Raw genomic sequence first — 12,827 nt, forward strand, 5'->3', positions numbered from 1 at the left:
AAAAAAAAAAAAAAAAGAAAACCATATGTAAACCAGGAATATAAAGTATAGGTGTCTAAGATGGTGTAAAATTTGAGCAAAAAGCCACCCATTCCTCAGCCCAGCGTCCCCACAGAAGGATTGTTTAATTTCTTACAGTTGTCTGGAATGCACGTCATAATGTAGAGTATAAGCACACCACTTTCCTTTCACGGCGGCCTTCCCTTTTCCTACATGAGGAAGGGGGTCTTCTGAGCGTGTGCTCTGTGCTGACCGAGTGCTGTGTTTGTAGGCCGAGAGCAGTTTCAGTGAAGAAGAGGAAGAAAAACTTCAGGCTGCATTCTCTCTAGAGAAACAAGAACTTCACCTGGTTCTGGAGACAATATCATTTGTTTTGGAACAGGTATTTTTATTGCCTCAAATTTCCTGTTGACTTCATATTTTCATGACTTTAATATCTGTGGCTTTCTCTATATCTATATATCTATATAAGATGAAATGTAGCAGAATATTTTAATCAAGAGTTTCAATATACTGAACCATTTTAGAATGCCTGGCTTCTTTCCATAGCACTTCATTCTGCAAAAGTAACTGATATAGTAGTAGTTAAAGATGTCCCACTCAATTGGGCCTTCCTCTGGTTTTAACTCTTTGTTTCTTGGCATGATTGGAAAAGTGAACACTTTCCCTTTAGGAAGTTGAGCAGGTGATAGGGTGGCATGCACTTGATCAGGATGATTCAGAAAAGAAACAATGGCATTTTTGTTTTTTTTAACTCTTGAGTTTCCTTCCTATACCATTTCTTCTCAGATTCATTCCACGATTTTCATGCCCATAAGTCCTATCACTGCAGCCCACATTGCTTGGATTTCCTTCCCTTATTTGCGTGCTTTGGTCATTCCAGTAGGGCATGTTGGTCGTCTTTCATTATTTCACACACATCAGCTTGTTTCCATCACTAGGACCTGGAATGTATCATGGGCCAGAATCTTATTTATTTATTTATTTATTTATTACCACTTTTATAAGCTTAGCTTAACATAGCTGAGCTTAAAATAATATTTTAGAAAATGCCTATCAGTTTATTAAATAGGATACTTGTAAAATGAAAGATTCAACAGTACTGTGGTTTCATGGGCCTTGTAGAGAACAGATACCATTAGGACAAGCTGTCAGGCAGCTGCTGCCACCTTATGGAGGCTATAGATGGAATTTGTTACCACGAGAGAATACCTGAAGGAACAGCTTTAGAAAGGATTTATTTTGTCTTACAGTTTGATTCCAGGGAGGAGGGATGAGAAGATGTGGGAGCAGCTCCTGTCCGTGATGCAGGAGTTTAAGCCATTCCACTCATATTTCTGCAGATCAGGAAGTGCAGAGCTTGCCCTGCAGTTGGAACTGGGCTCTAACGAATATGGCCTGCTCTCCAGTGATCCAGCAGGACCCATTTCCTCTCCATAGCCTCTCCAAACAGCCACTAGCTAGGGATTAAGCCTTTAAACACACTAGCCTATTGGGGAACACTTCATACTGAAACCATAACATTCTACCCTTTGCCTCCACATTCTCTTTGCATCTCATAATGAAATAAGAATTTAGTCTAGCCGGGCAGTGGTGGCACACACCTTTAATCCCAGCACTTGGGAGGTAGAGGCAGGCGGATTTCTGAGTTCGAGGCCAGCCTGGTCTACAGAGTGAGTTCCAGGACAGCCAGGGCTACACAGAGAAACCCTGTCTCGAAAAATCAAAAAAAAAAAAAAAAAAAAAAANTAGTCTAAATTCAGACTTCTCCATAGCTTTAAGTTCTACGCTTTTCAAAGGTCCAAAGACCAAACCCTTTCGGAAACTCAGAGCAGTTTTTTAGCTATGAACTCTTGTAAAACAAGCAAACAAACAAACAAACAGTTCCCATTTAAAAAGGTGACATGCCATGGAGAGATCAGCACACATCAGGGAAAGTCAGGTTTTGCAGTTTTGTGCCTAGCATCTGGAGCTAACATGGCATGATGTGGATCCCAGTGGGCTTAGGCGGCCCTGTGGCACAATGGATTTCTGTCTTGGCCTGGCTTCACTTGGCACCTGCAGCTTTTCTCAGTGGATGCCATGCATTTCTGGTATTCAAATGCTGCTGTCTCTGTTGCACCTTTGGGTTCATCTTTGCAACTACGTGAACAACCTAGTCAAGCACTCCATTCAGGGATTCTCACCACTATACACGGTCTGACCTCATTAGTTTTCTGTTACCTGCAAGTCGCCATAATGCTATAACTCCTGCATTCTGCTTAGCTACAGAACCTGCAGTGTATGAATGCTGCTCTCAGTTTCTCCTGCAGGGTTGAGATGTAGCTGAGCACCCGTTTATCATAGCTGCAGCATCATTTGTGTGGGAGAGCAGTAACCCAGGCAACCATTTTCCAGCTGTTAGCCCTGGAACTGTGTCTGTGTAGGCACTCTGTGTGTTTTCTGCCCTAGAGGCTTCAGGGGGTAGCATCTTGTTCCAAGTGCTTCATTCCTATTGTTCCAATGGGAAGTGTAAAGTGCCAGGCTTTCTTCCTTAGTCTCATTCCTCACCTTAGCAATCAGTACCTCTGTGCCTGCATCCACTGTGCCTGCCCTGTCTTTAGTTCTGTGTTCCAGTTTATTTCTTTTCATTTTTAAATCTCTTTTCTTTTTACCTTCCAAAACCTGGTTAAAAGCAGTGAGCAGTAACCATGCTACAGACTGTGTACTGCCTTGACATTTCCTCCACCAAACACATTATCCTTTATCTTTTATGTTTATGGGTCTGTCTGGATACTGTCTGCATCTGTCTGTGTACCTTGTGTGTGTCTGGTGCCCTCAGAGTCCAGAAAAGGGTATGGAGCTAGAGTTATAGACAGTTGGGAGCTGCCACGTGGGTGGTGGGAACTGAATCTAGGTCCTCTGGAAGAGCAGCCAGTGCTCATAAACTGCCGAGCCCTCTCTTCAGCCCCCAGTCCATTATTTTTTAATTTGGTCTCACTCAAAATTTCAGGACACGTGAAGAGTGTAGTCACACAGTTTGTCAGAATGTCACATGAATGACTTCTTATTCCATTTCTGATCATCCTTATTCCTCTCTGAAACCTCTTGAGCGTCATCTTGCCTGTCAGCATTAATATCAGAGTCAGCATCATGTTCTCCCTAGAGCATTCTGGATCTCTTCTAGCCTGTGGTTATAGTTCTCTCATATGCTAATTACAAAGGCCTATAATCCCCATGGTCAGGTTTATCACAGGAACAGCCACACTCCATATACCATTTTTCTGTTATTTGTTGTTATTGTAACCAATCACATGACCCACAGTAGGAAAGGTTTATTTTGGCTGATGAGATTTTAAGGGGCACAGTACATTCTGCAAAGCGTGGAGATGGGAATGACTTGTGACTGGGGCGATGGGAGCATGCAGCTACTGGTTATATTGCATCAACAGTTAGGAAGCAGAGAGCTCAGGCCTAATTAGGGGCAGGCTGTGACCCATAATGCCCTGCTCTAGATAGGCCGTGTGTTAAAAGGTTCTATATCTTCCAAAGAGAGTGCCGCCAGCTGGGACTTAGTGCTCATGCTTATGAACCTGGGAAGGACACTTCACATTCAGACCTTAATGTGGAGCCTAACGATGGCTGTGCTTAAGCTCGGTGAACCTTCAGTAGAGAAAACGATAGTTGAAGAGAACAGCACAGGGGATTGTGGGAAAGTTGTTCTCAACTTGGGTAGGGAACAGAACAGATACATTGTTAAAATTATTTAACTTTTTTATTATGTGTAACTTCAGTTGGTTAGATAAAAGGTAGTTTTAAGGATTCCTTGGGAAAAGTTTGTTTGCTGAGACCATTGTAAACTTCAAAGTAATTAAATGAAATGAATGGAATGAAACTTTCCTAAGTAGTTTTGGTGTTATTTAAACCACAGGCAAAATGAAGCATTTGGCCTGAACAAGTTAGGCCTACTGACTATGAACTTTAGCTGCTGGCTTCGTATATTAATAGAACTGGTGAAAATGCGTGCGAGAGTTCCCTGAAGTCTTTTTGGTTTAAATAGTTTTAGTGCTGAGGCTGGAGATATAGATAGCTCAGCAGTTAAGAGCACTTACTGCTCTTGCAGAGAAGTGAGATTCAGCTTCCAGCATCTGCTTCGGGCTGCTTAAAAGCACTGTAATGTGCTAGCATCAGGAATGCAATGCCCCTGGCCTTCATGGGCCCATAACTTACACTCATGTACTCTCACTCGCAAGTAAGCAGACAGACAGACAGACAGACACACACACACTACTTAGTTTGCTTTAAATATGCATGTATTGCTGTAGTCAAGTCTCCATGTGACCTGAGGGTGTGCGTCCTTCCCTGTCTTTGGCAGGCAGTGTATCACAACGTGAAGCCAGCAGCACTGCAGCAGCAATTAGAGACGATTCATCTTACGAAAGACAAAGCGGAAGCCTTTGCCAGTGCTTGGTCGGCTATGGGTCAGGAGACAGTTGAGAAGTTCCGCCAGAGGATCCTGGGCCCTCACAAGGTACAGGACATGCTGTCCCAAACATCTTTCTCAAAAACATTATAGCACCCAGTCTTACAAATGATAATATTTTTGTTAAGAGGTAAAATAAGGTGAAAAGTCAAGTTGAATATTCCCGTTGAGTCTTTTCTATATATTAATATTTGTTACCACAACATGATTTAATTTTGACTGTTTAAAATATGCCTCTGTAATTCAAGAGTAGGAATGAGGCAGTAGTACCCTTATGCCCTGTTTCAGTGATCTCTTTGTACTCCTGGGTGAGACTTACTGTTACACGTAATTCTTGCTTGGTTTTGTGGATGCATTCCTGCCTAGCAGAGCCCCTTGCACTGTGGGTGCTTACCACGTGCCAGTGCCCATAGAGCAAGCACCGGCAGAGCAGTAAGTCAGCTTCACAAGGCGCTCTGCTGACCGGGTCTCACAGAGCAGGCATGGTCTCACAGAGTAGGCATGGTCAGGCAGACGGTGCCTTTCCCAGCACAGTCTCTGTGTTACTTTGATCTTCTGATGTGCAAACAGTTTTGTGTTCCCGGGGTAAATCTTGTGCGTCATCCTTTTAATATGTCGCTGGTTTGATTTGCTGATATCTGGCTAAAGGTTTTGCCCTCCTATTTATGGTACATCCGGGCTCTCGAGCTGGGAGCAGCTCCTTTGCCTCCAGGAGCATCTCTGAAGGATCATTGGTGTTGCTCAGCGTTAGCAGGAATACGCTGGGTTCAGCAGTTCCACACTGTGCAGCACTTAGGATTGCCAGGGGATTTTTTTTTTATTATTAAATTAAAACTGTTGCATTAGGTTTGCAGTGCTAGCTTGTGTTTTTAGCTTACTTTCCCTCAGTACACAGTTTTGATATTGTTTTTATGTACTTGTGCATATGTATCCTGTGGTAAAGTGTCTGGATATTTTGCTTAACTGTACTCCATACTAGATAAGACAGATATAGCTTTCACTGTATTCCAGGCATATATCCTATAGAAGTGCATTTTTTAATTTTTTCAGTTATACTGTATGGAGGGTGCTTGCTTGCCTTCCTTTAGGTTGGAATTGAATTCCAATTGAAGTTCTAATTCTTGATGTGATGCTCTGTGCGATCTGTGATTGGACAGTGTCTCTGCCGGTCTGTAGCTGCCTTTCTTTTTTCCACAATGGCCTGCTCCACACAGCTCACACTTTAATTATGTTGGTGCCCCATGTATCCTATGTTGGTACTCCGTGTATCCTTTGGTCTGTTCTTGAGACCATGCCTAGTTTTGTGCCTAGGAGTTTATAGACAGCTGAGTATTGAAATGGTTGCTCTTCTGTTCCTCGTCAGTGTTTTATACAGTGTTGACCTTTGCATGTAAGTCTGAGATCCATTTTGAACGACGACGCTTTGGTAAGGTGCACAGTGCAGGCTGAGGTCCATGGTTTTCTGTTCATCGTGCCAAGTGCCAGTATTGTCACCACAGTTGCTATGGACATTTATCCTTTTGTCTCCACATTATCCCTACCCTTTGTCAAAGTCCTTTGACCTTTTTGTCTATCCTAGCATTCCTCCGCCTTAATTGCTGGAGCTTTGTAATAAGAAGGCCAGGCGTGGCTCAAGCCTTTAATCACAAGGCTCAGGAGGCAGAGACATTTGGATCTCTGTGAATTTGAGGCTGGCCTGATCTACGTAGTAGTGAATTCCAGGATATACATAGAGAGTGACCTGCACACACCTACACAAATACCCACCCACACCCACACCCACACAAACACCCACACACCTTCCCACACACAACCAATGAGTGTGAGTGGATCTGGAGAGATTGCTTACAGTAAAGAGTGCTTGCTGCAAAGGACCCAGGTTCTACTTTCAGTAGTCATGCCAGGTAGTTCACAGAAGCCTTTAACTTCAGCCCCCTGGAATGACATTCCTCTGCCTGCCTCTGTAGGCCCCTACACACACACACACACACACACACACAATCAGAAATTAGTCTGAGCTTTATGGCTTTGTACTCACTTTCATGTTTTTTTCGGATGTTCTAGTTTCTTACACTTACATATACATTTGGGAAATTGACTTTTGTTATCTGCAAATAGTACTGCTGGCGTATTGATTAAGATTATGTTTGATTTAATGACGAGTTGGTGCAGGAATAAATTCTTAGCAGTATGGTATAAATTTTTCCACTTATTAATCTTTTCTTTGATTTCTTTTGGCAGTGTTCTTTATTTTTATCACAGAGCCTGTGCATATTTTGTTATTTTATAGCTAAGTATTTTATTCTGTTTTTAAAGCTGTTATAAATATGCTATTTTTAAAACATTGGTTCTGATTGTTTATTGTTAGATACTAGAAATAGTTCAATTAATTCTTCAGAAACACTGTTTTTGTGATAATGGTGATTGAGCCCAAGGCCTCGTGAATGTGAGCAGTGTCTCCAAGACATGACTTCTTTATGTATAATGACCTGCCCTGTGGTAAGTGTGGTAATCACTAATTAGGGATAGGAGCTTTTTAAAAATAGATTTCTTTCAATTATTTTCAGATACATTTTTGCATAGATATTTTCAGTATTGGTGAATAGAGACTTTTCCCCACAGTCTACACAGGTTCCCCACTGTTTTGTTTTTATGTGATCCATATGCATGTTTGTGTGTGTGTGTGTGTGTGTGAATGGCAGAGGGTCATGTTGGGTGTTTCCCTCAATCTCTCCCCACCCCACTCCTGACACCTTTTGTTTTGGGAGGCGTCTCTCTGTAGGACCTGGAACTCACTGATTCAAGTAGACTGGGATGGCCTGTGAGCCCCTGTGCTGGCCTGTCTCTGTCTTGCTGCTGTGGAAGTTACAGATGTACCCATTGTCTCCATGGATGCTGGGCATCTGTACTGGGTCTTCATGCTAGCTTAGCAATCCCTTTACTGACTCGGTCATCTCCCCAGCCCTCCTTTGCCTTATTTTCTTGTCTTCTTGATTGACGTGTTCCCAGTTTGGGGAGAAAACACTGTCTCACACTAAATATTACCCCCCAGTGTCTAGCAAATGTTCCCTGTGGTTTCCAGCTGAGTTCTCCTCCTTGTCTGGCCGTCCTTCTGTCCTCTGAGTTTTTCCTGGCTCTTCATCCTTTCCGTTTCTTTGTTTTCTTCCCTCCTGTGCATATTTTAGTCTTCCATTTTGTTTCCTTGAACTTTATTCTTTTAAACATCTCTATTTGGAAAATCTTCTCCATATTATTCTAGTTTTGCTTGTGATTTCCTTCCGAGTTGCAGCGTCTGCTTCCGGTACATCCAGCCAGGCAGGTCTGTGCCGTTTGCCTGTGTGAGGCTCTAGCTGGGAGGTAGTCCTCAGTGTTGCTGAGCAGCTACCTTCAGAAGGAGCCTTCTTCTCTCCTCCTAGGAAGTGATAAGTTTAGATGCTGCTTAAGAATCAAAATAGCCAGTTGCAGTTAGGAAATATGCAAAATGGAAAAAAGAAACTTGAGAGCTGGGTATTGTGACCTGTGTTATCCTACCAGCTTGGGAGTCTGAGGGAGGAGGGTCACAAGTTGAGGACATCCAGGACATGGAAGTAATATAATAAAACCGCCTCTGAGAGAATAAAGTTGGGAAGCCTGGAAGAAACTGGAAAGAGCTGATTGTGTCTTGTCATCGTGTATGTGTATATATATGTACCATGTGTAGGACTGGTGTCAGCAGAGGCCAGAAGAGGGCGTTGGAGAACCTGGAACATGAGTTACAGTTGTTTTTGAGTCTTTATATGGGTGTGAAGTGCTGAACCACTGAGCCTTCTCTTCAGTCCCCAAGTTATCTTTTTAATGATTGAATAATATTCCACTGTGATTCTATAGTCTTACTCATTCATCCGCTAGAAGACACTTAGGTTGTTAGTGTGTCTTGGCATTGTGAACAGTGCTGCAGTGGACATGGGCATGCAGGTGTCTTCAAGATGCTAGCTTCATTTCTTTTGGATATTTACTTAGCTGGGATCCCTGGTACATATGGTAGTTCTATTTTCAAGTCGCTTTTGCCTTTACTAAATTTGTCTTTGACAGTTCCGTATGTGTGCATACTGCATAGTGACCGTTCTTCGTCACATCTTCCCTTGTTTGCCTACTGTCCTCAGATTCTCCTGCCTTCCCACAGAGCTGTCCTTACGTACATACCTCTACATTACCTATACATTTTGCTTTGTGAGCCGCTGAGTTTCACCAGAGCTGTCTGTGTGGCTGTGGGTTTGGATCTTTCTTCTGGAGGTTGGTGGGTTCAGTAGTGGCTACCGGGCTGATAACAGTGACTCCAGCTCCCAGAATCCATCAGTGGCAGTTTTCAGTGTTGAGGCACACCCCTGCTGTTTTCAGTAATGGATGAACCAATGTACATTTGTAGTGTCAGCATGAGGGGTCCCTTCTGTCTGTTCTCTTGCCAGCTGTTGTCTTCTCTTTTTAATTTTAAATCTTCATTTATTTTATGTGTTATGGGTGTTTTCCCTGGATGTATGTTTGTGTACTAATTGTGTGCCTGGTACCTACAGGAGTCCAGAAGAGGGTGTCAGATCCCCATTTGACTGGAGTTACAGATGGTTGTGGGTGGTGACAATCCAACTGGGGTCCTGTGGGAGAACAGCTAGTCTTTCTAACCACTGAGCTGTCTCTCCTGCCCCTCTTGTCTTCTTGATAACAGCTGTGGTGGTTTGAATAGGTTTGGCCCTCATAGTCTCATGTGTTTGAATGCTTGGCCCATAGGGAAGTATGGCCTTGTTAGAGTAGGAAGTGTGTCACTGTGGGGGTGGGCTTTGAGGTCTCCTATGCTTAAGCTCCACCCAGTATAGAATTCCAGTCTCTTGGCTGCCTGCGGAAGACAGTTTCAGTTTCCTCTTGGCTGTCTTCCTATCAAGATGTAGAATCCTTGGTTTATCCAGCACCAAGTCTGCCTGTAGGCTGCCACGCTTCCTACCATGATAATAATGGACTGAACGTCTGGAACTGTCAGCCAGCCCCAGTTAAATGCTGTCCTTTATAAGAGTTGCCGTGGTCATAGTGTCTCTTCATAGCAATGCAGCCCTCACTAAGACAACAGCTTTCTAACATTTTGAGGTGACACTCCTCCCTGGTTTAGTTTCACATATTCTTGGTATGGAACTCACTTTGTAGACCAAGCTGGCCTCGAACTCAGAAATCTGCCTGCCTCTGCCTCCCTAGTGCTGGGATTAAAGGCGTGTGCCACCACGTCTGGCTTTTTTTTTTTTTTTTTTTAATTCTCCATTTTTAATTGTTTTGTTAAGATTTATTTTTATTTTTAAACTTGGTGTTCGTGTGTGTGTGTGTGTGTGTGTGTGTGTGTGTGTGTGTGTGTGCCTGTGCCTGTGCACTTGAGTGTCAAAGCCAGAGGGGGCCAGAAGAGGGTGTCCGGTGTCCTGGAGCTGGAGTGATGGGTGCTTTGAGCAGTTTGATGTGGATATTGGAAACCCAACTCAGGTCCTCTGGAAAAGCAGCGAGTGCTCTCAGCAGCTGAGTCATGTCTCCAGCTGCTGAGTCATGTCTCCAGCCCAGCTCCACCCATTTAAAAAACTGGATTGTTTTTTGTACATCCTTGTTTGGATTCTTTTATTTATTTATTTTTGAATACTTATTAGATAATATGATGTTTTTCTGTTTTGCACCTTGCTGTTCAAGGACTTTGAGTTTAGCACAGTCACAGTTACTTTTTTTAATCTGTGACTTTCGCCTTTGGTTTTATATCCTAAGCTCTACCGCCAGAGCATTGCAGAAAAGCTCTTCCCAGGTAACATTCATGATACCCGGTATTTAAGTATCTAAATGACTTAGAATGAATTTTTGCATATGCTGTAAGAGCCCAGTTTGTGTTCTTATGCATAGCCAGCTTCCAGCAGCATTTGATAAGAAGCCTGCATCTTCCCATTGTGTGAGTTTGGTGTCCCTCTCAGAGGTAAATTGAGAAGTAGTTGAAAGGTATAGTGGAAAACAGCTCTTTCTGTCTTTAGTATTTGGGTCTGGGAGGTTGGCTAGAGTACTGAGAAACCATCATAATCGCCTTTTCCAGCGCTTTACTGCGGGGAGTTTTCAGTTCTGTCTCTTCACTTTTCAAAGCACTGTCTTAATCTCCTGGAGACGGACATTGTGCTGCACATCCGGCTTTGCATCCTTATCAGAGCTGTCTGTCAGCAGGGCTTTTGGACATTGTCCCAATGCTATGTGATCATGATACTTCGGTATAAACCACAGGAAATGAGCATTATTCTTAATTGTATTCATTACATTTTTATTTAGAATTCCTTAATATATTCGAACCATATTAAAAGTAAAAACTGTTGTGTCAAATGTTTTTGCCAGTAATAACTTTGTTTCTGAAACTTTTCTTTTTGAGGCATTGCTCTTAAATTGTGTTTTTGTATGTTTTTTTCTAAAATACCTTTAAAAAGGCAATGGAGAATGTCTGGAAAGCCAATCATGACCCTTCCTAAAGTAGCTTGTGCATTGATTTCTCTTTTTAAGAGGATTTATGTATTGAGAGTTTTTAAGTTTAACCCGTTTGTTTTGAAAGTTCACAGTGTGTTCAATGTGATTTTCCTTTTGTCAAGCACAGCTTCCTCTTATTCTTGTCACCATTTACATATAGGTTTATTCAAAATATATAGCCATTGTGTTGCATGATGAAATTTTATTGTCTTTGGACATGGTTTACCTGCATTTAAAAATATATGGTCAAGGTTTTCTAAGACAGTAATATTTCTAAACACTAAAATAACTCCCTTTAAGCCATTACAAGATTTATTGTATTAACTATAACAGTCAATTGTTTATTTCATTGTTGAGTACCTGTTTTTGTTTAGGGTATCTTTGTTTATTTGTTGAGAATTATATACATATATAAAGTGCATTTTGATCTTAGTAACCCTCTTTTCTCCGTCTTAGTCCAACATGGCTTCCTTCCAACTTCATGTTCTTCAATTAAAGAAAAAGAACCCCACTGAGTCCAGCTAACTATGGGGCCATGCATATAGGGAACCTACTTGCTGGCCACATCCCTACACCAGCCAACAGCTACAAATAGCTCCTCAGCTAGGGATAGGGCCTCGTGATCCCCTCCCTCACAGCTTGCTGGCTTGCTCTTCTGTAGACTTGTGCAGGTGACCACAGCTGACTGGTATTGATGAGTGCAGTAGTCACATCACGTCCAAAAGACAATATTTCCCAGTACTCCTTGCTGTCCCCTGGTTCTTAGCTCACCTCTGTGATGTTCCCTGAGCCTTGGGATGGAGGAATTGATATAAATGTTCCATTTATGGGTGAGCGTGCGGTCTCTTACTTTAAGCATTTTGTTGCTATACTGACCTCTGCCCACTGCTTCTCTGGCCAAGGTTAAGAGCATCACAACTGGTTACAAACATAATTCTTCTTTTTTTTTTTTTTCTTTTTCGAGATAGGGTTCTCTGTGTAGCCCTGGCTGTCCTAGAACTTACTCTGTAGACCAGGCTGGCCTCGAACTCAGAAATCTGCCTGTCTCTGCCTCCCGAGTGCTGGGATTACAGGCTGTCTGTAAGGAGTTTAATGTAGCCTGAACTACTTCTCAGCCTTTCCTAGCTCAGGAGTGATTGTCTTATTCTGTTCCTTTTCTCTCAGAAATCCTTGAGTGGCCTTCTGTGTTTCTTATGATAGAATCCATTTCTTGCAGTTGCCTGGGTGGCCTGGTAGAATCCATTTCTTGCAGTTGCCTGTGTGACCTGTAGCCTCGCTCAGCCTTCACTGCTGGGTACCCCTCACCTGGCCCTCTCTGACTCCCTCTGATCTCTGTCTCAGAGGCTCTTCTCTGGCCTGGGCATCCATATGGCTGCCTTCTTTACCATCGTCAGATCTATGTTTAAAGGTGGCATTTATCGTAAACCCTCATAACTGGAAGACCCTTTTATCGATGCTTAGCTTATTTGTACCATACTACTTTATATTTTCCCTGTTTGCTCCTGTCCTACAAACTCCACAAGGACAGAACAGTTTGTCTGCTTTGCTCTTTGTTGTAGCTTAACTGTTGTAGTGGTCTCTGGAAGATAGCAGATCCTCAAGGAATGAATGGTTAAGTCACCAATTGTGCTATTTTAAAATTCAGTCTGTCTGCTTTTCTTATAGAGAGGAATATTTCTACTTATTGGTGAGAAAAGAGCAGTTCAGTGAAGAGGTGTGAATTGTATTTTTTGTTTCCTAGTGTTTTTTTTTCACTTTAATTTTTCTTGTATTTTATAAACTCTGTGTGTGTGTGCATTGTGTGTGTGTGTTTCATTTATGTTACGACTCTTGAATCTTGTTAGAATACTAAATTCTGGATATTTAACGT

General features: G+C 42.4%; 1 protein-coding gene across 2 annotated transcripts in view; it reads left to right on the top strand.

The window, feature by feature from the left end:
• Commd10 (COMM domain containing 10) overlaps window positions 1-12,827 on the top strand; it is a 126,137-nt gene that overhangs the window by 4,569 nt on the left and 108,741 nt on the right. The window contains exons 3-4 of one of the 2 annotated variants that reach the window (XM_021150690.2): window positions 272-382; window positions 4,355-4,510. In XM_021150690.2, coding sequence (XP_021006349.1) covers window positions 272-382; window positions 4,355-4,510 — 267 coding nt within the window. The remainder of the gene's footprint in view (window positions 1-271; window positions 383-4,354; window positions 4,511-12,827) is intronic. The other variant, XM_021150691.2, reaches the window with a different exon arrangement.

The sequence above is a fragment of the Mus caroli genome, chromosome 18 (assembly GCF_900094665.2).
Source record: "Mus caroli chromosome 18, CAROLI_EIJ_v1.1, whole genome shotgun sequence".
Lineage (NCBI taxonomy): Eukaryota > Metazoa > Chordata > Mammalia > Rodentia > Muridae > Mus > Mus caroli.